At 46.1% G+C, this 25,353-nt stretch overlaps 1 protein-coding gene across 3 annotated transcripts in view; it reads right to left on the bottom strand.

The window, feature by feature from the left end:
- LOC143785350 (uncharacterized) overlaps nt 1-2,653 on the bottom strand; it is a 53,145-nt gene extending 50,492 nt beyond the window's left edge. Inside the window, exons 1-2 of one of the 3 annotated variants that reach the window (XM_077274118.1) lie at nt 2,499-2,650; nt 63-395 (exon numbers count right to left, since the gene is read on the bottom strand). In XM_077274118.1, the coding sequence (XP_077130233.1) occupies nt 63-395; nt 2,499-2,550 (385 nt within the window). In that variant the 5' untranslated portion in view covers nt 2,551-2,650. Of the gene's footprint in view, nt 1-62; nt 396-2,498 lie in introns of all 3 variants that reach the window. The other 2 variants (XM_077274119.1, XM_077274120.1) reach the window with 2 other exon arrangements.
- Between the last annotated feature and the right edge of the window lie 22,700 nt (nt 2,654-25,353).

Genomic DNA, 25,353 nt, shown 5'->3' with positions numbered 1-25,353 from the left:
ACATTTTTGATGTAATTTGGAGTATCACACTTAATAGAGTTAGAATTTGACGGGACACTTACCACTAACAATCAGATTGACTGCGTGTGTCACCTGCTCTGATCCCAGCAGGATACTACAGGAATATAGACCGGCATCGTCCTGCGTGACAACTGGTAGAGATAGTGACGCGTCTCCCTTCGCCAGCTGTTCTTCGGAGATGTGTGCACCAGGTCTAAAAGCAGTGATTGTGTCCACGTATGATAACACTTTTTTTCCATCATGCTTCCAAAACACGTGCACCTGCGCAGGATCCACTAGGGTCACACCCAAAGAAAACATACATTGCAAGACCGCCGTGGTCCCGGGCTCAGATGTAATGGGAGCATTGGAGGTTGTGACCTGTAACTGAGCACCTGGGAGACACAGACCATTATAGACCATTACAGACAGTTACAGTGCGATATTGTATGCATCACTATAATAAATTAGGATCTTGAGGCAGAACAATATAGTTTGTGGTGACACCAGGGGAAAAGAGCCAGAATATCCGACAGTGTGTGACATAGACATTTCTAGTGGTTGGCAGTGATTGTACTGCAATATTATAAGATCATCTTATGTGGGGAGCTTCAGTGTATACGGCCAGACTGCTGTTAAGGGGGTCTCCAGAGTACAATTCCAGACTGCTGTTATGGGGGCTTCAGACTACAGATCCAGACTGTAGCTATAGGGTCATGAATAAAAAAAGTAGAACATGGCAATTCCAGTAAGTTGATGCATAAGTAGGATAGTATCCCATAAACCGTATTTAAAAACGTGGCACTAAAATGTGATTCTTAAGGATGAGAATTTATTGTGGAAAAAATCCCAAAAAACCGAGATGTTTCGGTCTGTAATTCTGCAAATATGAGACTTTTCGGTCTGTAACTCGGAAAATGAGACTTTTCGATCTGTAACTCGGAAAATAAAAGACTTTGTTCTATAACTTAGAAAATATGAGACTTTTCGTTCTATAACTAGGAAAAAATGTGACTTTTCGATCTGTATCTCTGAAAATACAAGACTTGGTTCTATAACTCGGAAAATATGAGACTTTTCGTTCTATAACTTGGAAAATATGTGACTTTTCGATCTGTATCTCGGAAAATACAACAATTTTCAATCTGTAACTCGGAAAATATGAGACTTTTCAGTCTCTAAGTCTCCCTTAATCAGTCTCTACGTGGATTAGAGAATGAACACATATGCTGCACTGGGAAAAGCCATGCGGTATCCACCGCTATGCAGGAGAAGGTTTTTCCTTGTGTCTAGGGATTCTGCGGATGCACCAATATCAGTGGGAAATGCTCATTAAAAAAATTGATTGTGAATAGAGATGAGCGAACATGAACAGTAAAGCTCAGCGTCTTTACCGAACACCTACTGTTCCGGCACGGACACCGAACACGGACTTCACCCGGAAGTCCGTGTTACTGTTCAGGTTCGGCACCCCGAACACAGGGTGTTTGTTGTGCTATCAGCGTGGCAAACACTGCTTCTGATTGGTGGTAAAATCATCACCTCTGGTCAGACAGCGGCACTTCCCACGCTGTCAAATAGCAGTGTGAGCCCGCAGCTGTGATCGGATGTCGGCTGATGGGACTACCGCTCTCATCATCCACGCCTGCTGCCACTAACATCAGTGAGAGCAGGAGCGGCTGAGAGCGCTTGTTGTGTTTAAATTTTAAAAAAATAACATTGTAAATAAAATACATATATCTTAGTTTTATGTCACCACAAGTAAAAATGAGAATCAAAACAACTTTTCAATAATATATTTAGAAACAGTTGTAAAAGCTACATAATTAGAAAAGTGAGTGAGGTTACACCACCATGTCCACAACGTTGACTATGAGGATCTGCTTACTTAGGAGCAATATAACTGCGCACATCTGACTGATGCCATCCGTCTCCCATAGCCTCGTTTCCTAAAAAAAGCCTGTCTGTAATTTATACCCGTTTACTGGTTGGCTGTAATGATGAGGTTTAATGTTGAAAACTTATAAAGCTTAACCCTTGGGATAGGATCATGGAGATGGGAATATGAATGAATTAAATCATTGTATCCCCCAAAATATAACAATGCTGCAGCTCCTTTCTTAGGCCATATTCTCATGAAGAATTCATCAGGCCATGTGCAATTCTCATTTAACATAAAAAAAACCTGTGACATCATCGTCATCCGGGACAACAGCGATGACACGCTGCAGGAGACACCTGACCATGGCAGCCAGTACCCAGCATCACGTCTGGAGGTACAAGTGTATAGTATGTACAAACCCTTTCAGGAGGAAACCGATGAATGTGGGTGAAGACCCTATACACTCTGTATGGATATCATCTTAGTGTGTGCATCGTGTGATCCCAGGATGTGAAATGCTGCAGATGCTCCGCCGTCCGCACACGAAGCATCACAAGGGCAAACGCTGTAATTGATCTCTGCAGAATGGATGCATCCTCATTAAAGCCATACTCACACGCAGCTGTCACCAGGAGCAGCAGGATCAGAAGCAGGGAGGACATGGTCATAGAAAATAAAGGAAAGAGCAGGGCCTTGCAGATGTCCTACAAACCATTGTCAGTCACATCACAACCAGTTACACCGCCGTGTCTCCTCCTACATGGACTGGGAGACCTCATATGAGTGGTTCAGGATTGCAAGCACCCATGTAAGAGACATAATGAGTGGATGAAGGCAGCCTGTATGATCTGGGGGGGAGAGTGCTTTGCTGTGACTGGGCTTCTCCCGAGTGAGTGATTGACTGCTTAGTGTCCATTCAAGTCCATGGGAGCACATCAAACATTGCCTGCCGAGCAGAGCTGGGCATATTCCCACTACACCTCGCAATCCAGAAGAAGGTGCTGTTATTCAGGGCTCACCTACAAAGCAGTAGTCCCAGCTCCTACCATCCCAAATCCTTCCTACACGAGGAAGCCTCCCAACACAAAATACCCAAAGCCAGCCTGACCAAACCATCAACCTACATGGTGTGACAAAAGGCGAGATGCTGAAGATGGTACACAAAGTCAAAGAGGAATATCTCATCATCTGGAGGAATGACATGAACAAATCCCAGAATCTCATGATATACCAGAAACTGCAGAGGGAGTACAAACTGGCCCCATGTGCAGAGAAACTAGAAAACCCCAAAGAGTGACAGATCCTGCCTGAGCCAGTACAGACTGAGCGCCCACAGTCTACTCATCAAATCCGGGTGGCACTGACATAACTACAAGCCCCGAGAAAGCAGACTGTGCCAGCAGTACCCCCAGGAGGCCATGAAGGACAAGGCCCACTTCCTGCTGAGGTGCCCCAAATACTCCGCAGTGAGGGACCACTCACCTCAAGAGACTGTCTGATCTCCTCCCAGACCTCACCTCCATGGAGAATGAAGACAATCTGCCAATAATACTGGGGGAAGAGGAAAGTGCAGCGGCCATAGCAGCGGAATATGTCATTGCCTGCCACAGACTAAGAGACCACAGACTAAGACTGATATGTCATGGACATCTATACCCCTCCCTGAACATATCCCTGCCCCCCCCCCCCGACTAAGAGCCTAATAAGTCATGGACTCCCATACCCAACCCTGGACATGCCCCTATGCTCTAAAAGGAGCCAACCAACATATAGCCAACCCTGTACCTCTATATGCCCCCTACACCGTTCCCCAGTTTTTGCCATTTATTTTGGCAGTGCAAACATCTACTTAGTCCTGCCAGTAAAGCTTATTTGAATTTGAATTGTGTAGTGAGTGCACACATGATCTGTGATATCACAATGTGCAGTCACAGACTGAACAGGGGTGGATGTCCGGCAGCTGCAGGATGAGCAGAGGCACTGAGGTCAGGCACTGGTAGCGATCTTAGGTTAATGAAAGGAGGAGGATTTCTACCTCTCATTAATTTCTGTAGTTCCTGCTGCTCTACAGTGAAAAAGTAATATAAATCTGAGGTGGACAGATCCAGGTATATGTAAAATAATAGCATAAAAAGTCAGCAGCACTGACTCAAACACATGGCCTCTAACTAACATGGCCAAGCTTTTAACCCCTTAATTGGGCAATCATGGAATGCTTCCTTTGTTTTTCTTCTCTTTCATTTTTCTCTCCCTTTCTTGTAAGAGTTGTTGAAACAAGTTTCTAGGTCTTCAGACAGCTTCATATCACCGCCACAAAATGACAATGTGTGATATGGCGGTCTGTATCTCATTCAGCAAAAGAAAATATATATTTTTTTATGCCTGTTAGGGCTGAATACTAGGCTTGAGCGAAAGGATCGGTCAATTTCATAAGTCGCCGACTTTCGGCAAAGTCGGGTTTTGTGAAACCCGAGCCGATCCCAGTGTTGGATCGGCCATGCGGTCGGCGATCTTCACGCCAAAGTCGCGTTTCGTATGACGCTTTAACCGCCATTTTTTCAGCCAATGAATAAGTGTGGACAGCGTGATGACATAGGTTCCGGCTTGCTCTTTCTGCGGCCTCACAGGGGGTAAAACCGCCATATTACCGTTTGGGATGTAGCGATTTCCACAGTCCAACACAAAACCTTTGCTTTGCAGGGACAACGGAGGGGAGAGAGAGAGAGCAAAAAAAAATAAAAAACCCATTGACTTGCATTGGGTTTCGTGTTTCGGTCGGCCCCCCCGACTTATCACAATAATCGGCCGATTTCACACGATCCGACTTTTGAGAAAGTCGGGTTTCACGAAATAGGCTAAAATAGAATTAGAGCTATGCCTGTCTTACCCTTTGGGGCCGCCGGACAGACACTGGCACCGATCATTCTGGGTAAGACAGGCATAGCTCTAATTCTATGATGGACCCGTAGAAGCGCTTTTGTTTAGCGCGAAACGGCTGTTGTCCCGTCCTGCACACTCTTTGTTAGACTCCCCCGTGCCGTGAAGATCCTTTTGTACATGTTGCAATAAAGAAGATTTGTAACCACAGTATCGGTGAGTGCTATGGCGTTTATTCTTCTGCTTTTTTCATAGCTCTAATTCTATTTTAGCCTATTTTAGGTCTGATAAGCAGTGACTCATATGGTTTCACTAGGCACATGTGGTATCTATCTGCACTATGCACTTTAATGGTACATTTTAGATTTATTGATAGTCTGACATGTCCCTAGTAGCCACAGGCTTGTGTCCTTTCTGTGCCCTAGGTGTTATCTACAGTGGTTTCTGTCTGCCGTACATGGGTTATACGTGTACCTTGTATGTCAAGTTTGTAATTATATGTACGGAATGTATTTAATAAAAGTTGTTACGCTTTTTAGCTTAACCCCTTCATGACCCAGCCTATTTTGGCCTTAATGACCTTGCCATTTTTTGCAATTCTGACCAGTGTCCCTTTATGAGGTAATAACTCAGGAACGCTTCAACGGATCCTTGCGGTTCTGAGATTGTTTTTTCGTGACATATTGGGCTTCATGTTAGTGGTAAATTTAGGTCGATCATTTCTGAGTTTATTTGTGAAAAAAACGGAAATTTGGCGAAAAATTTGAAAATTTTGCAATTTTCACATTTTGAATTTTTATTCTGTTAAACCAGAGAGTTATGTGACACAAAATAGTTAATAAATAACATTTCCCACATGTCTACTTTACATCAGCACAATTTTGGAAACAATTTTTTTTTTTTGCTAGGAAGTTATAAGGGTTAAAATTTGACCAGTGATTTCTCATTTTTACAACAAAATTTACAAAACCATTTTTTTTAGGGACCACCTCACATTTGAAGTCAGTTTGAGGGTTCTATATGGCTGAAAATACCCAAAAGTGACACCATTCTAAAAACTGCACCCCTCAAGGTGCTCAAAACCACATTCAATAAGTTTATTAACCCTTCAGGTGTTTCACAGCAGCAGAAGCAACATGGAGGGGAAAAATTAACATTTAACTTTTTAGTCACAAAAATGATCTTTTCGCAACAATTTTTTTATTTTCCCAAGGGTAAAAGGAGAAACTGGACCACGAATGTTGTTGTCCAATTTGTCCTGAGTACGCTGATACCTCATATGTGGGGGTAAACCACTGTTTGGGCGCACGGCAGGGCTCGGAAGGGAAGGAGCGCCATTTGACTTTTTGAATGAAAAATTGGCTCCAATCTTTAGCGGACACCATGTCGCGTTTGGAGAGCCCCCTTGTGCCTAAACATTGGAGCTCCCCCACAAGTGACCCCATTTTGGAAACTAGACCCCCCAAGGAACTTATCTAGAAGCATAGTGAGCACTTTAAACCCCCAGGTGCTTCACAAATTAATCCGTAAAAATGAAAAAGTACTTTTTTTTCACACAAAATTTCTTTTAGCCTCAATTTTTTCATTTTCACATGGGCAACAGGATAAAATGGATCCTAAAAATTGGTTGGGCAATTTCTCCTGAGTACGCCAATACCTCATATGTGGGGGTAAACTACTGTTTGGGCACATGGTAAGGCTCGGAAGGGAAGGAGCGCCATTTGACTTTTTGAATGAAAAATTATCTCCATCGTTAGCGGACACCATGTCAGGTTTGGAGAGGCCCTGTGTGCCTAAACATTGGAGCTCCCCCACAAGTGACCCCATTTTGGAAACTAGACCCCCCAAGGAACTTATCTAGATGCATAGTGAGCACTTAAAACCCCCAGGTGCTTCACAAATTAATCCGTAAAAATGAAAAAGTACTTTTTTTCACACAAAATTTCTTTTAGCCTCAATTTTTTCATTTTCACATGGGCAACAGGATAAAATGGATCCTAAAATTTGTTGGGCAATTTCTCCTGAGTACGCCGATATCTCATATGTGGGGGTAAACCACTGTTTGGGTGCACGGCAAGGCTCGGAAGGGGAGGCGTGCCATTTGACTTTTTGAATGGAAAATTAGCTCCAATCGTTAGTGGACACCATGTCGCGTTTGGAGAGCCCCTGTGTGCCTAAACATTGGAGCTCCCCTACAAGTGACCCCATTTTGGAAACTAGACCCCCCAAGAAACTAATCTAGATGCATAGTGAGCACTTAAAACCCCCAGGTGCTTCACAGAAGTTTATAACGCAGAGCCATGAAAATAAAAAAATTATTTTTCTTTGCTCAAAAATGATTTTTAGCCCGGAGTTTTTTATTTTCCCAAGGATAATAGGAGAAATTGGACCCCAAATGTTGTTGTCCAGTTTGTCCTGAGTACGATGATACCCCATATGTGGGGGTAAACCACTGTTTGGGCGCACGGCAGGGCTCGGAAGGGAAGGCACGCCATTTGGCTTTTTGAATGGAAAATTAGCTTCAATCATTAGCGGACACCATGTCGCGTTTGGAGAGCCCCTGTGTGCCTAAACATTGGAGCTCCCGCACAAGTGACCCCATTTTGGAAACTAGACCTCCCAAGGAAATAATCTAGATGTGTGGTGAGCACTTTGAACCCCCAAGTGCTTCACAGAAGTTTATAACGCAGAGCCATGAAAATAAAAAATTATTTTTCTTTCCTCAAAAATGATTTTTTAACCCACAATTTTTTATTTTCCCAAGGGTAACAGGAGAAATTGGACCCCAAAAGTTGTTGTGCAGTTTCTCCTGAGTACGCTGATACCCCATATGTGGGGGTAAACCACTGTTTGGGCACATGCCGGGGCTCGGAAGGGAAGTAGTGACGATTTGGAATGCAGACTTTGATGGAATGGTCTGCGGGAATCATGTTACGTTTGCAGAGCCCCTGATGTGCCTAAACAGTAGAAACCCCCCACAAGTGACCCCATTTTGGAAACTAGACCCCCCAAGGAACTTATCTAGATGTGCGGTGAGCACGTTCAACCCCCAAGTGCTTCACAGAAGTTTACAACGCAGAGCCGTGAAAATAAAAAATCATTTTTCTTTCCTCAAAAAAGATGTTTTAGCAAGCAATTGTTTATTTTCACAAGGGTAACAGGAGAAATTGGACCCCAATATTTGTTGCCCAGTTTGCTGTGAGTATGCTGATACCTCATATGTGGGGGTAAACCACTGTTTGGGCGCACGTCAGGGCTCGGAAGGGAAGTAGTGACATTTGAAATGCAGACTTTGATGGAATGGTCTGCGGGCGTCACGTTGCATTTGCAGAGCCCCTGATGTGCCTAAACAGTAGAAACCCCCCCAAGTGACCCCATTTTGGAAACTAGACCCCCCAAAGAACTTATCTAGATGTGTGGTGAGCACGTTCAACCCCCAAGTGCTTCACAGAAGTTTACAACGCAGAGCCGTGAAAATTAAAAATCATTTTTCTGTCCTCAAAAAAGATGTTTTAGCAAGTAATTTTTTTTTCACAAGGGTAGCAGGAGAAATTGGACCCCAATATTTGTTGCCCAGTTTGTTGTGAGTATGCTGGTACCCCATATGTGGGGTAAACCACTGTTTGGGCGCACGTCAGGGCTTGGAAGGGAAGTAGTGACATTTGAAATGCAGACTTTGATGGAATGGTCTGCGGGCGTCACGTTGCATTTGCAGAGCCCCTGATGTGCCTAAACAGTAGAAACCCCCCCTAAGTGACCCCATTTTGGAAACTAGACCCCCCAAAGAACTTATCTAGATGTGTGGTGAGCACGTTCAACCCCCAAGTGCTTCACAGAAGTTTACAACGCAGAGCCGTGAAAATTAAAAATCATTTTTCTGTCCTCAAAAAAGATGTTTTAGCAAGCAATTTTTTTTTTCACAAGGGTAGCAGGAGAAATTGGACCCCAATATTTGTTGCCCAGTTTGTTGTGAGTATGCTGGTACCCCATATGTGGGGGTAAACCACTGTTTGGGCGCACGTCAGGACTTGGAAGGGAAGTAGTGACATTTGAAATGCAGACTTTGATGGAATGGTCTGCGGGCGTCACGTTGCATTTGCAGAGCCCCTGATGTGCCTAAACAGTAGAAACACCCCACAAGTGACCCCATTTTGGAAACTAGACCCCAAAAGGATCTTATCTAGATGTGTGGTGAGCACTTTCAACCCCCAAGTGCTTCACATAAGTTTATAACGTAGAGCCATGAAAATAAAAAATAATTGTTCTTTCCTCAAAAATTATGTTTTAGCAAGTAATTTTTTATTTTTGCAAGGGTAACAGGAGAAATTGGACCCCAATAGTTGTTGCCCAGTTTGTCCTGAGTACGCTGGTATCCCATATGTGGGGGTAAACCACTGTTTGGGCGCACGTCGGGGCTTGGAAGGGAGGGCGCACCATTTGACTTTTTGAACGCAAGATTGGCTGGAATCAATGGTGGCGCCATGTTGCGTTTGGAGACCCCTGATGTGCCTAAACAGTGGAAACCCCTCAATTCTAACTTCAACACTAACCCCAACACACCCCTAACCCTAATCCCAACTGTAGCCATAACCCTAATCACAACCCTAACCCCAACACACCCCTAACCACAACCCTAACCCCAACACACCCGTAACCCTAAATCCAACCCTAATCCTAACCCTAATCCCAACCCTACCCACAACTGTAACCCCAACACAACCCTAACCCTATCCTTAACCCTAACCACAAGCCTAATCTTAACCCTATTTCCAACCCTAGCCCTAATTCCAACCCTAAGGGTACCGTCTCACATAACGATTTACCAACGATCACGACCAGCGATACGACCTGGCCGTGATCGTTGGAAAGTCGTTGTGTGGTCGCTGGGGAGCTGTCACACAGACCGCTCTCCAGCGACCAACGATGCCAAGGTCCCGGGTAACCAGGGTAAACATCGGGTTACTAAGCGCAGGGCCGCGCTTAGTAACCCGATGTTTACCGTGGTTACCAGCGTAAAAGTAAAAAAAAAAAAACCGTACATACTCACATTTCGGTGTCCGTCAGGTCCCTTGCCGTCTGCTTCCCGCTCTGACTGAGTGCCGCCGTACAGTGAGAGCAGAGCGCAGCGGTGACGTCACTGCTGTGCTGTGCTCTCACTTTCCGGCCGGCAAACAGTCAGAGCGGGAAGCAGACGGCAAGGGACCTGAAGGACACCGAAATGTGAGTATGTACGTTTTTTTGTTTTTTTTTTTACTTTTACGCTGGTAACCACGGTAAACATCGGGTTACTAAGCGCGGCCCTATGCTTAGTAACCCGATGTTTACCCTGGTTACAAGCGAACGCATCGCTGGATCGCTGTCACAACGATCCAGCGATGACAGCGGGAGATCCAGCGACGAAAGAAAGTTCCAAACGATCTGCTACGACGTACGATTCTCAGCAGGGTCCCTGATCGCTGCTGCGTGTCAGACACAGCGATATCGTATGGTTATCGCTGGAACGTCACGGATCGTACCGTCGTAGCGATCAAAGTGCCACTGTGAGACGGTACCCTAACTCTAATTCCAACCCTAACCCTAAGGCTATGTGCCCACGTTGCGGATTCGTGTGAGATTTTTCCGCACGATTTTTGAAAAATCTGCAGGTAAAAGGCATTTTTTTTTACCTGCAGATTTACAGCAGATTTCCAGTGGTTTTTTTGTGCGGATTTCACCTGCGGATTCCTATTGAGGAACAGGTGTAAAACGCTGCGGAATCCGCACAAAGAATTGACATGCTGCAGAAAATACAACGCAGCTTTTCTGCACGGAATTTTCCGCACCATGGGCACAGCGGATTTGGTTTTCCATAGGTGTACATGGTACTGTAAACCTGATGGAAAACTGCTACGAATTCACAGCGGCCAATCCGCTGCAGATCCGCGGCCAATCCGCTGCTGATCCGCGGCCAATCCGCTGCGGATCCGTGGCCAATCCGCTGCGGATCCGCAGCCAAATCCGCACATGCCATAACCCTAACCCTACCCGTAACCCTAACCCTACCCCTAGTTCTAACCCTAACCCTAGTGGAAAACGAAAAAAAAAATATATATATATTTTCTTTATTTTATTATTCTCCCTACCTATGGGGGTGATAAAGGGGGGGGGGTATTTATTATTTTTTTTATTTTGATCGCTGTGATAGAACCTACCACAGCGATCAAAATGTACTTGTAAGGAATCTGCCGGCTGGCAGATTCGGCGGGCGCACTGAGCATGCGCCCGCCATATTGGAAGATGGCGGCGCCCAGCGAGGAGACGTACGGACACCGGGAGGATCGGTAAGTATGAAGGGGGGGTGGATTGGAGCACAGGGGGGGTGATCGGACCACAGGGGGGTTTATTCAAACAAGGAGGGAGCGGACAGGAGGACGGGGGAGCCGGCAGGCGGACGGAGGGGACCGGACCCCATAACGGAGGACTGGGGGGGCGATCGGTGGGTGTGGGGGGGGGGTCACTTAAGTATTTCCAGCCATGGCCGATGATATTGCAGCATCGGCCATGGCTGGATTGTAATATTTCACCAGTTTTTTAGGTGAAATATTACAAATCGCTCTGATTGGCAGTTTCACTTTCAACAGCCAATCAGAGCGATCGTAGCCACAGGGGGGTGAAGCCACCCCCCCTGGGCTGAAGCACCACTCCCCCTGTCTCTGCAGATCGGGTAAAATAGGAGTTAACCCCTTCACCCGATCTGCAGGGACGCGTTCATTCCATGACGCATACGCTGCGTCATAGGTCGGATTGGCACAGACTTTCATGACGCAGCGTATGCGTCAAAGGTCGGGAAGTGTTATGACCCCAATGGCAGAGGGTCTCAGGATTAAATACCAAGTCTGCAAACACAAAAAAACAGCTCATAGGGCAGTGGTAACTGGGCTGACCATATATCTAATCCTAGCACCACAAATAGAAGTAGCCGGGGAACGTGCCTACGTTGGTTCTAGACGTCTCGCGCCAGCCGGAGAACTAACTAACCCTAGAAGGGAAAAGAAAGACCTTTCTTGCCTCCAGAGAAAAGACCCCAAAAGTTGGATACAAGCCCCCAACAAATAATAACGGTGAGGTAAGAGGAAAAGACAAACATAAGAATGAGCTAGGTATTTAGCAAAGAGAGGCCCACTAGCTAATAGCAGAATATAGTAAGATGACTTATATGGTCAGCAAAAACCCTGTTAAAATATCCAAGCTGGATATTCAAGAACCCCCGAACCGTCTAACGGCCTGGGGGAGAACACCAGCCCCCTAGAGCTTCCAGCATGGTCAGAAATCACATTTAGTACAAGCTGGACAAAAATAGTAGCAAAGCAAGTAACTCAAAAAACAAAGAAGCAAGACTTAGCTTAATTTTGCAAGAGCCAGGACCAGCAGACAGGAGCAACAGAAGGATCTGATTACAACGATGCCAGGCACTGGACTAAGGATCCAGGAAGTTAATATAGCGACACCCCTGGACTAACGACCCAGGTGAGTGCCAAACAGAAAAAAGACAATCTCAGAGTCATACCACTAGTGACCACAAGAGGGAGCCAAAAAGTCTAATTCACAACAGTACCCCCCCCTTTAGGAGGGGTCACCGAACCCTCACCAAGACCACCAGGGCGATCAGGATGAGCAGCGTGAAAGGCACGAACTAAATCGGCCGCATGCACATCAGAGGCAACCACCCAGGAATTATCCTCCTGCCCATAGCCCTTCCACTTGACCAGATACTGAAGCCTCCGCCTGGAGAGACGAGAATCCAAGATCTTCTCCACCACGTACTCCAACTCGCCCTCAACCAACACCGGAGCAGGAGGCTCAACAGAAGGAACCACAGGTACAACGTACCGCCGCAACAAAGACCTATGGAACACGTTGTGAATGGCAAACGGCACAGGAAGATCCAAACGAAAGGACACAGGATTAACGATTTCCAATATCTTGTAAGGACCGATGAAGCGAGGCTTAAATTTAGGAGAGGAGACCTTCATAGGAACAAATCGAGAAGACAGCCATACCAAATCCCCAACACGAAGTTGGGGACCCACACCGCGGCGGCGGTTGGCAAAACGCTGAGCCTTCTCTTGTGACAACTTTAAGTTGTCCACCACATGATTCCAGATCTGCTGCAACCTATCCACCACAGAATCTACCCCAGGACAGTCAGAAGGCTCCACATGTCCCGAGGAAAAACGAGGATGGAAACCAGAGTTGCAGAAAAATGGCGAAACCAATGTAGCGGAACTAGCCCGATTATTAAGGGCAAACTCAGCCAACGGCAAGAAGGTCACCCAATCATCCTGATCCGCAGAAACAAAACACCTCAAATAAGCCTCCAGAGTCTGATTAGTTCGCTCCGTTTGTCCATTAGTCTGAGGATGAAAGGCAGACGAAAACGACAACTCAATGCCCATCCTGGCACAAAAGGATCGCCAGAACCTGGAAACAAACTGGGATCCTCTGTCAGACACAATATTCTCAGGAATGCCGTGTAAACGAACCACATTCTGAAAGAACACAGGAACCAGATCGGAAGAGGAAGGCAGCTTAGGCAAATGAACCAAATGGACCATCTTAGAAAAGCGATCACATACCACCCAGATGACAGACATGCCCTGAGACACCGGGAGATCTGAAATTAAATCCATGGAAATGTGTGTCCAAGGCCTCTTCGGGACAGGCAAGGGCAAGAGCAACCCGCTGGCACGCGAACAGCAAGGCTTAGCTCGAGCACAAGTCCCACAAGACTGCACAAACGACCGCACATCCCGTGACCAGGAAGGCCACCAAAAGGACCTAGCCACCAGATCTCTGGTGCCAAAAATTCCCGGATGCCCTGCCAACACCGAGGAATGAACCTCGGAAATGACTCTGCTGGTCCACTTATCAGGAACAAACAGTCTGTCAGGTGGACAAGAGTCAGGTCTACCAGCCTGAAATCTCTGCAACACACGTCGCAAATCCGGAGAAATGGCAGACAAGATAACTCCCTCTTTAAGAATACCAACTGGTTCTGCGACTCCCGGAGAGTCAGGCACAAAGCTCCTTGAAAGAGCATCAGCCTTCACATTCTTTGAACCTGGTAAATACGAGACCACAAAGTCAAAACGGGAGAAAAACAATGACCAGCGGGCCTGTCTAGGATTCAGGCGTTTAGCAGACTCGAGATACATCAAATTTTTGTGATCAGTCAAGACCACCACACGATGCTTAGCACCCTCGAGCCAATGACGCCACTCCTCAAATGCCCACTTCATGGCCAACAACTCCCGATTGCCAACATCATAATTCCGCTCAGCAGGCGAAAACTTCCTCGAGAAAAAGGCACAAGGTCTCATCACAGAGCAACCAGGGCCTCTCTGCGACAAAACGGCCCCTGCCCCAATCTCAGAAGCATCCACTTCAACCTGAAAGGGAAGTGAGACATCAGGCTGGCACAAAACAGGCGCCGAAGTAAACCGGCGCTTCAACTCCTGGAAAGCCTCCACGGCTGCAGGAGCCCAGTTAGCAACATCAGAACCTTTCTTGGTCATATCCGTCAAAGGTTTAGCAATGCTAGAAAAATTAGCAATAAAACGACGGTAGAAGTTAGCAAAACCCAAGAACTTCTGAAGACTCTTAACTGACGTGGGTTGAGTCCAATCATGAATAGCACGGACCTTGACTGGGTCCATCTCCACCGCAGAAGGGGAAAAAATAAACCCCAAAAAGGGAAACTTCTGTACTCCAAAGAGACACTTTGAGCCCTTAACAAATAAAGCATTCTCACGCAAAACCTGAAACACCATCCTGACCTGCTCTACATGCGAGTCCCAGTCATCAGAAAAAAACAGAATATCATCCAGATAAACGATCATAAATTTATCCAGATACTTCCGGAAAATATCATGCATGAAGGACTGAAACACTGAAGGAGCATTAGAGAGCCCAAAAGGCATCACCAAATACTCAAAATGACCTTCGGGCGTATTAAACGCGGTTTTCCATTCATCTCCTCGCTTAATGCGCACAAGGTTGTACGCACCACGAAGATCTATCTTGGTGAACCACTTGGCACCTTTAATTCGGGCAAACAAGTCTGACAACAGAGGCAAAGGATACTGAAATTTAACAGTGATTTTATTCAAAAGCCGATAGTCAATACAAGGTCTCAAAGATCCGTCCTTCTTGGCCACAAAAAAAAATCCCGCACCAAGAGGGGAAGAGGAAGGACGGATATGCCCCTTCTCCAGAGATTCCTTGATATACGAACGCATTGCGGTATGCTCAGGTACAGACAGATTAAATAGTCTTCTCTTAGGAAATTTGCTACCTGGAATCAAATCTATGGCACAGTCACAGTCCCTATGAGGAGGCAGCACACTGGACCTGGACTCGCTGAACACATCCTGATAATCAGACAAATACTCAGGAACTTCCGAAGGAGTAGAGGAAGCAATAGACACCGGCGGGGAATCACCATGAATACCCTGACAGCCCCAACTTGACACAGACATTGCCTTCCAATCCAAGACTGGATTATGAGTCTGTAACCATGGCAAACCCAAAACGACCAAATCATGCATTTTATGCAGAACAAGAAAACGAATCACCTCCCGATGTTCAGGAGTCATGCACATGGTTACCTGTGTCCAAAACTGCGGTTTATTTTCCGCCAATGGCGTAGCATCAATACCCCTCAGAGGGATAGGATTAACCAACGGCTCAAGAACAAAACCACAGCGCTTGGCAAATGACAGATCCATAAGACTCAGGGCAGCACCTGAATCCACAAACGCCATAACAGGGTAAGAGGACAATGAGCAAATTAAAGTCACAGACAAAATAAATTTAGGTTGCAAATTACCAATGGCGACAGGACTAACAACCCTTGTTAGGCGTTTAGAGCATGGTGATATAACATGTGTAGAATCACCACAGTAAAAACACAACCCATTCTGACGTCTATGATTTTTCCGCTCATTTCTGGTCTGAATTCTATCACATTGCATCAAATCAGGTGTTTGTTTAGACAACACCACCGGAGGATTAGCGGTTTTGCGCTCCCGCAAACGCCGGTCAATTTGAATAGCCAGCGCCATGGAATCATTCAGACTTGTAGGAATGGAGAAACCCACCATCACATTCTTAATGGCTTCAGAAAGGCACGGACCATTTCCGAAATTTTTGGCAATACACTTCAGCTTCATCCTGGCCCTGAGAAATAGCCAGCAAGGCTTTTTCTGCCTGAACCTCAAGATTGGGTTCCTCGTAAAGCAATCCGAGCGCCAGAAAAAACGCATCAATATTTGCCAATGCCGGATCTCCTGGCGCTAGCGAGAAAGCCCAATCCTGAGGGTCGCCCCGTAAGAAAGAGATAACAATTTTAACTTGCTGAACTGAGTCTCCAGATGAACGGGGTCTCAGAGATAGAAACAATTTACAATTATCCCTGAAATTCCTAAACTTAAATCGGTCTCCAGAAAACAGTTCAGGAATAGGTATTTTAGGTTCAGACATAGGACTACTGGTAACAAAATCTTGTATGCTTTGCACACGAGCAGCAAGCTGGTCCACACTTGTAATCAAGGTCGGGACATTCATGTCTGCAGCAAGCTCAAGCCACTCAGAGGTAAAGGGGAGGAAGAGAGGAAAAAAAAATAAATTTCAGAATTTCCTTTCTTATATCCCACTTCTGCAATGCATTCAATGTTGGCCTGGCATACTGTTATGACCCCAATGGCAGAGGGTCTCAGGAATAAATACCAAGTCTGCAAACAAAAAACCAGCTCATAGGGCAGTGGTAACTGGGCTGACCATATATCTAATCCTAGCACCACAAATAGAAGTAGCCGGGGAACGTGCCTACGTTGGTTCTAGACGTGTCGCGCCAGCCGGAGAACTAACTAACCCTAGAAGGGAAAAGAAAGACCTTTCTTGCCTCCAGAGAAAAGACCCCAAAAGTTGGATACAAGCCCCCAACAAATAATAACTGTGAGGTAAGAGGAAAAGACAAACATAAGAATGAGCTAGGTATTTAGCAAAGAGAGGCCCACTAGCTAATAGCAGAATATAGTAAGATGACTTATATGGTCAGCAAAAACCCTATTAAAATATCCAAGCTGGATATTCAAGAACCCCCGAACCGTCTAACGGCCGGGGGGAGAACACCAGCCCCCTAGAGCTTCCAGCAAGGTCAGAAATCACATTTAGTACAAGCTGGACAAAAATAGTAGCAAAGCAAGTAACTCAAAAAACAAAGAAGCAAGACTTAGCTTAATTTTGCAAGAGCCAGGACCAGCAGACAGGAGCAACAGAAGGATCTGATTACAACGATGCCAGGCACTGGACTAAGGATCCAGGAAGTTAATATAGCGACACCCCTGGACTAACGACCCAGGTGAGTGCCAAACAGAAAAAAGACAATCCCAGAGTCATACCACTAGTGACCACAAGAGGGAGCCAAAAAGTCTAATTCACAACAGGGAAGGGGTTAAAGATGCCTTTGGGTTTATTCATACTCCGTGGTTCTTTGTAGTATGTGCAATAAAGTATCAATATTGATGGAATGTTATTGACACAATGGTGTTGCAGTCTCATTACTTGAGCGCTCAAAATACTCAGTCTTATTGGGAGCGGCCGCAGCACACACAGGGATAGATTCATCCAACCCAAATTTCCATATCAAATGGCGCCCCCAACAGCGAGGCAAGGGACGAAACGCACACGGGGACCCTGCTGACCGGAGAGACGGAGGTGTTGGCCACGGCCTTGGTTCACGGGACGGAAAATGTTATCATCTTACCTGAAAGTCCCCTGTGCCTAGTCCGGGTCTGTACCTCTTGCCGGTCAGGTGTGGTCACCACCGCATTTCCCAGGTAGTGTAAAAAGTCCGAAGCCTGAATCCAAAACCCTGGGATTTTAGTCAAGGTGTCTGCTGTGTGCCGTGTATGTGTTCTGTGTTTGTGTAAAATCCGGGAGAAGGAAGGAACAGTGACTGTGGTGGCTGGGTAACAGACAGCAGGAGGTCAAATCGCTGAATAAGCGATCACAGATTCCCGTGCAATAGGAGAGACAGGAGGTCTCAGGACAGGCAGTTCCATGTTCCAAGCTCGGATGGTGATAACTTTGAGGGCTGCCACAGATTCCCGTAGCCGGCGGCCAGTCAGGACGACCAGAGCGGAGGGTGGTAGAATCCGGCATATGCGTGCTCAGTGCGATTGATAGTTGTCTGTTCCCAGCGCAACCTGCACGTGTCACAGAATTAAAAGGGGCATCTCCCGGATTGTCTATCTGTTTCTGTTTGGTTCGATTCATGTATTGCTGCTTTAAGAGCATACAATTGTAAAGAAAGTTTTGTTTTTTTTTCTCTCTCTTGAACTTCCTCTTTTCCAGCTGCTGTAGCAGAGATATATGCATTGTAAATCACACTGTCACATCTGTTTTTTTTTTTGTTTTTTTTTCTGGCTGTTTCTGCAATGCTAGCTATGTGTAGCTATTTGTGAAGAAGTGAAACAAATTGTATCATTTTTGATGCGACATACGTGTTTTCAGATACGTGATTTTAGTGACATTGGATACAATAGCATAAGAAAAGGGGAAGTGTGTCTGACTGCATTTAACCCTGCTGTTCTGTTCGCATTTACTATACACTAGTTCTGTTCGGGTCACTATGACCCGGCTTATTAAACCTTGATTTTAGACACTCTAACTCATTTTTTTTTATAACTTTTTGCTTACTAGACTGTTTGTGAACATGTTTGGTAGTAAAAAAAAGAAAAATGAAACAGAAATCTTTTTTTTTTGTTTTTATTCTGAAAAAACAGATCAATGAGCAAAACGAAAATAGAAAAATACACATTTTTGTAAAAAAAAAAAAAAATCAAAACAATCAAATCAAACATTTTGAAAACTTCTGAAAACAAGCAGATAAGCCAGGAAGACAGACTTACTTAGCCAAAAAAATTATTTGCAAGACTTTACAGCTCAGATTTACAAACAAAAACCGTCTTAGACAGCGCGTTCTGAGCAGTCCGTTCTGCGCAAAATATACACGTGTAGTGCACACCTAGTGATCTCTCCGGATGCACTCTACATTTTAGAATAGACTGCGCACCAAAAATAATCAATATAAAGCCATTTTTATGGTGCGCAGATCTCAATGCATACCCCCGGTAGAGCGCGCGTACGACCCCATTGAAATAATTTAGGAAAAAAATCAATTGATATACAATAGTAGATGCAATAAATAGACCCAACTGAGGTTATAAGTCCTTTATTTCACTGAAAATATGGCCTCACAGCTGTAAAAAACGATGCCGGGTCACTATGACCCGAACAGAACTAGTGTAACTTTTTTCGTGTAGCAAAAAGTAAACGAAAAAAAAAAAATATATATATACTCATATGTAGGTCCCCCCAAATGAGGAAAAGTCAAGGAGTCTCAAGTTTTAGAGACTTACAGAAAAAAATCTACAGGGCCGCAAAAAGTCTGTTCGGGTCACTATGACCCGAACAGAACAGCAGGGTTAAGCGCAGAGAGTTTGAAAAAAAAAAAAAGAGAGAAGCCGTTTTAACATTTTTTTTTTTTTTTTAAGGTTTTTCTTCTTTCCTTCTGTCTTTTTTACATTTTAAAGTTTTCCAAAGTTTTTTCCTTACTGGCTCTTTATTTTTTATATACTCATTTTTAGAAGATTTTTTGTGTTGTTTTCTTTTTTTCCTTTTTGTGTGTTTTTTTTTTTTTGCTTTTGCCATGTGGAATAAAGTGGCCAAGCAACAGGAGGGTCTTTTACTTCCTGATGAGAAAACAGCCCCCCAGATAGTGGCAGAATACGAAGGTGTTAAGTATGTGAAGAATTTTGGAAGGTATAAAGTACGTGAAATTCATAAGAATGGCAGACTTCAAGCTGCGGAGTGGCATGACGTAGAAAGGAAAATAAGGGAAGTTAGCTGATGTTAAAATTGCTGAATATTAATACATGGTATGAAGTGGCAGCAGAGCTTACATCGTTTAGGTGGTACAGAAAGTTATGTGAGCAAACCAGGAAGTGATTTTTGTGTGTATAAGACAGAGATATTGGATCTGCGCAGTCTGCTTTTAGCAGAATCCATGATATAGGTAGTTATTTTTGCACAGTATGTGGTGCGCCCCATCTCTCCCTACAGGGAGAAGGCATCATTGCTCCTTTCTATTATTCTGGTTGTTCATCTCTATCCTCCTTTTTCTCTGTCACTCTTTCTCTCCTCATTCTTCTCTCCCACTCTCCTTTCCTGTCCTCTTTCTCCACACTTTTCTCTTCTGTCTCTCCCTCTCTCTCTTTTCCACACCTCCCATCTTCTCCTCCCTCCTCTCCTCACCCTCTCTCTCCTCCTTCTCCACTCCCCCACCACACCTATCTTCTCCTTCTCTCCTTCCACACCCATCTCCACTCCTCTCTTCTCCTCCCTCTTTCTCTTCCACACCTCCCATCTTCTCCTCCCTCTTCTCCTCACTCTCTCTCTCTACCTCCTTCTGCACACCGATTCTCCCCGTTCCTCTTCACCACACCTTTCTGTCTCCCTCTATCTCCTCATTCTCCTTCTCTGCACCTCTTTCCTCCTTCTTAACTCATCTCCACATTCTCTCTCTCCTCCTTCTATTCCTTTTTCCTCACTCATCAACCCCTCCTCCTTTTTCTTCCTCTTTCTTCCTCTTCGTTGCCGGCTGGGCCAACGCCCAATTCAAACAATGTGGTGCTTACAGCACAAGGTTTCCCTTCTATGCCCCTGGCACAGTCCAGCCATTGCCAGTTGTGATATCGGGGAAAGAAGGTGAAAATCCCACTACACACAATGCAGTAGGCAACCCCCAGACATATCAGGCAGCAGACAGCTCAGCCCTGGGTGCAGAGGGGGGAGTACTGACATCATCATCTAATCATCATCTACATCTGCTGATAATGTACAACTTCAGCACCGTCAGAGCTGCCTACATTCACACCAACATGAAACTATAAGCCTAATCCATCACAGCTTCAGGAAGGGGGGAGACATCCACACACAAAGAAAAAGAAAAGCAACTTCTAAGTCCAAAATCAGTCAGTGTATGACCCCAGTACACGTTATCACAACTATTCCTCTGATGAAGATGAAGAGGGAACATCATACATGCTGTCCAGTAGAAAAAGAAACCCACAGGCACCAAGAATGCAGGGGCAGATAGAGGCACCACCATTACACTATGTGCACTCCACCCCAAGTCAGGTGACAATCTTCCAGACCCAGGGATGCATCCCATGCCATTTTACCGAAGAATGTAGCAGAACCAGCAAACATATGCAGCCACCTGGAATGATCTCTGGGCCATGAATGGAAATAGAAGCAGGCGATGCACTCTGGCCAATCATGAAGGAACAATTCAAATTTCCAGCAGAATTTGATGTACACGCTTGGGAGTCAGAGGCCACAGCTAATTGAACAGCTCAGAGAGTGGGCTGAAGGCAGATTGGCAGGATAAGCCCTCGGCTTACGGGACATGAGCCAAGAAAAGACAGAGTCTGTAAAGAAGTTTCATGGCAGAGTAATGCAAGTATTCCAAGACTTGGGCTTCACCATTCATGACCAGATACACAGGCAAATGTTGGTACAGGCCTTTGTGCATGGACTGAGACAACCAATCAGGAAACCACTGATAGGGGCTAGGCCTGAGAACAAGTCAATAGCAGTGGACTGACCCAGCAAAATGGTTTATGTGCGCCTAGGAGACTGTTCATTGCCGATTGTCACCAAAACTGCCGCCATTATAGCACCACAAAGAGCGCGAAGAAGGAAATGGGTGCCGTGCTGCTGAGAACGCCAGAAGGGGAGCCAGAGGTGAAGATGCTACAAAGTGCCGAGCGACACACCGGAAGAACCACTGCAGACTCCAGAGAGGAGACACCGACCTCAGTAAGGTTAGCAAAGGGGAGAAGCTATGTCAGACCAGGGGTAAGAAGTGATGGCAGATGCAGCCGCAGCCCCTGTAATGCCCCAAGACCTTGGGTTGGATGCAGCCGCCGGTCTCATGGCACCCCTGGGCCTCGCCACTGACGCACCTGCAGGCCCCATCTTACCACCGCAGCTTCAATCAGCAGGCCGGACCCCGGTGCCCCTACAGTACCCATCATGCCGTTGTCCACAGTAGCCAAAGGGATTGAGTCCCAACCAGGGGTGCAGAAGACAGCCCCTCTCATGGTGACCACTGACCAGGAAGCGCAACCACACTACAAAGACAGAAGAAGTGTCAAGTGTTACATCTGTGGCAAGTTTGGCCATTTCCAGAACCAGTGCAAAGCACCCACGCCCCCGAAGAGACTGGACCCACGCAACCCAAGAGTTGGTCCAGAGAAACAGGTCAAGGAAGAAGTGCAGAAAGCAGTGAAGTACCCCGTCCATAGGACAGAGGCAAGCAAGCCAGGTCCGCAAGACACTACGCTCCTGGCATGTAAAACCTCATCTGCAGGACCAATACCTCGAATTACCCTTAAAGTGGATGGCGTTGTCAGATCTTTTCTTCTGCACACCGGTGCAACTGTGATGAGACCTGTGGAACTCGCTGATCCCACCTGCCTATCAGAATCCTCTATGCCTCGCATGGGCATTGATGGTCAAGTCAGACATTCTCAGCTTACAAAGCCACTAAGCGTGTGCACTCAGCCAGGACACTCTATCCTGTTCCAGTTTATGGTGTCAAGAACCTGCCCACTCAACCTACTGGGGACGGACCTACTGCAGAAGCTGAAGGCAACCACAGTGTTCCAGGAAAATGGGTCCGTGACACTTTCTTCATCCCTGACCCAAGAAGAGTCATGCTGGCGGCCCTACAAGAACCTTAAGCAACCGATGAGGCCTACTCAAGGAGGTACTGGATGTAGTACCAGAAAGTCTATGGTCTAAGGGACCCCAGGACGTGAGAAAACCTCAAGTTGCCCCAGTACGGGTGTCACTCAAGCCAGATACCTCGTACCCTCGTAAGGCCCAGGCCAGGCCTAGAGTCAAGCTGCCTCTGACCAACTGAAGGTCTACCTGGAAATAGGAAGAATTGTTCCTTGCACATTGCCTTGCAGTCCTCTGCTTTCCCCGTCAAGAAAAAGACTGTAAAAGGAGAGCCAGCCAAGTTCAGAATGGTACATGACCTGAGAGCTGTGAATGACGTCACGGTGTTTGAAACTGCAATTATGCCGAATCCGCACACTCTGCTCTCAAATCTGCCTGCCACAGCAAAAGTGTTCACAGTGACCGACCTGGCTAGTGTTTTCTTCAGTGTTCCCCTTCACCCGGATGACCAGTTCCTGTTTGCCTTAACGCACCAGGGGGGACACCACACATGGACAGTGATGCCACAATGGGCCCAGAACAGCCCTTCACAGTTCACCAAAGCAATGTCCACAGTCCTCACCAACTGGGTCACAGAACAAGCAGAAGTAACCCTGCTACAATACATGGACAATCTACTCCTTTGTGCAGTTGACTTTGACACGTGTAAAGCCCATTCCTTGTATCTCTTACTCTACCTGGCGGAGCAGCACTGCAAGATCTCAAAGAACAAAGTCCAGTGGTGTCTGAAGCGAGTTACGTTCCAGAGACACTGTATTGCTCACCAGGCGAAACACCTGACAGATGACCGGAAGACCACAGTGGAGAAGATGGTTCCTCCAACAACTCCAAAGGTGCTACAGGCCTTCTTTGGTCTAGTTTCGTATTGCAGAGCCTGGATCCCTGATGCTTCGGTCCTAATGCAGCCTCTGTGTGAATACGTCAGCGAGACGTCTCAGCGCCAGCACTAGGCCTACCTGACTACGAGAAGCCATTTCGTCTCTACTTGATGAGAAAAGAAGGCCTTGCTACTGGAGTCCTGACGCAGCTTCAGGGGGGAAAGCAGAGACTTTTGGGCTACTTTTCAGCTCGCCTGGATCCAGATGCAAGGGGAGCCTCTTCTTCCCGCATGAGAGCAGCAATTGCAGCACACGCCCTCCTGGACAGGACTACTGACATCATTGGAAAAACCATTGGAAATCCTGGCTCCGCATGACATCTCAGCAATCCTCAACCAAACCCAGACAAAACATCTCTCCACCGCCAGGCATCTTCGCCTCCAGTGCTCTATACTCGTGCCCGACAATGTCACCAACTGCAGATGCACAGATGCACAGTCCTCAACCCGTCCACTCTACTCCCACTCCCAAGGGGGGATACAGATATGGACCCTCAGATAAAAATTCTGATTAAAATCTGCATGATACCTTCTGCAGGGATCTGAATTTGCTCCGGACGGATGACCATGATTGCTTCAGCATCATGCAACAGGAAACAGCAGGACCACCCAAGGTGGCAGAAGAGCCACTGACCGACCCTGAGTTGATCCTCTATGTGGATGGCTCCAGATTTGCAGATGATGAAGGAAGATTCCACACAGGATGTGCAGTGACCAGCAATCAAGAGATCCTGAGGTCCAGAAGTCTGCCGCCCAGTCTGTCAGCCCAGGAAGCAGAACTGATAGCGCTGATGAAGGCCTACCAGATGGCAGGAGACAAGACTGAGAAAATGTATACCGATTCAAGGTACTCGCATGGCATAGCCCCAGGCCATTACTTTCATTGGATATTTCACAGAGAAGCTCAAACACTCTGGCTTGTACTCTTCATGTGGGAGCCTTCTCACATAAGACTTGCCATCATTTCCTAAAATGCAGAAAGTGCTTTCATCACTAAATAGCACTTTTTCCCACTCCTCCTTCCTCCATTTTAAATATTTTAATGCCCACAGTTTTCACCTTTGTCTTTGTATGGCTGTCATCAATGGCTTCTTTCGGGCCTTGCACCCTCTCAATCCTGCTTCCAAACATCTCTTCCTAACAGTTGATGTTGCTACCTCAATATTGCACTTTTCTTGCCATTCTCGCAGAAGCTGAGGAGAGGTGAGCTTTCAATTGGCAAGGGATGTTCTTATCAGTACTCTATCCTCTCTTTTAGTTGACTTTCTGGGCCGACCAGATCTGGGCCTGTCCTGGGTAATTCCAAGCTGCTTATGTTTCTGCAAATTTCTTACGCCTGTACTTACAGGCTGTGATTACAGCCGACCTGTTATGACCTGGTGGTTAGGAGCACCTGGAATGACCTGATGGTTAAACTAGACGACAGGACAAGCTCTGGGGAGTGGGATCTCTGCTGACCGCAAACTCTAATCCTATCACACACACTAGAAATAGCCGTGGAGCGTACCTAACTCTCCCTAGACGCCTCTTCACAGCCTAAGAGCTAACTACCCCTAAAGATAGAAAATATAGCCTTACCTTGCCTCAGAGAAATTCCCCAAAGGAAAAGGCAGCCCCCCACAAATATTGACTGTGAGTTAAGAGGAGAGTCACAAACACAGGAATGAAACAGGTTTCAGCAAAGGAGGCCAGACTTACTAAATAGACTGAGGATAGGAAAGGGATCTATGCGGTCAGCACAAAAAACTACAAAAAGCCACGCAGAGTGTGCAAAAAGACCCCCGCACCGACTCACGGTGCGGAGGTGCCACTCTGCACCCCAGAGCTTCCAGCTAGCAAGGCAATATCATGTTAGCAAGCTGGA

The sequence above is a fragment of the Ranitomeya variabilis genome, chromosome 7 (assembly GCF_051348905.1).
Source record: "Ranitomeya variabilis isolate aRanVar5 chromosome 7, aRanVar5.hap1, whole genome shotgun sequence".
NCBI lineage: Eukaryota > Metazoa > Chordata > Amphibia > Anura > Dendrobatidae > Ranitomeya > Ranitomeya variabilis.
The sequence above is the reverse complement of the archived record's forward strand: the minus strand, read 5'-3'. Positions and strand labels throughout refer to the sequence as shown.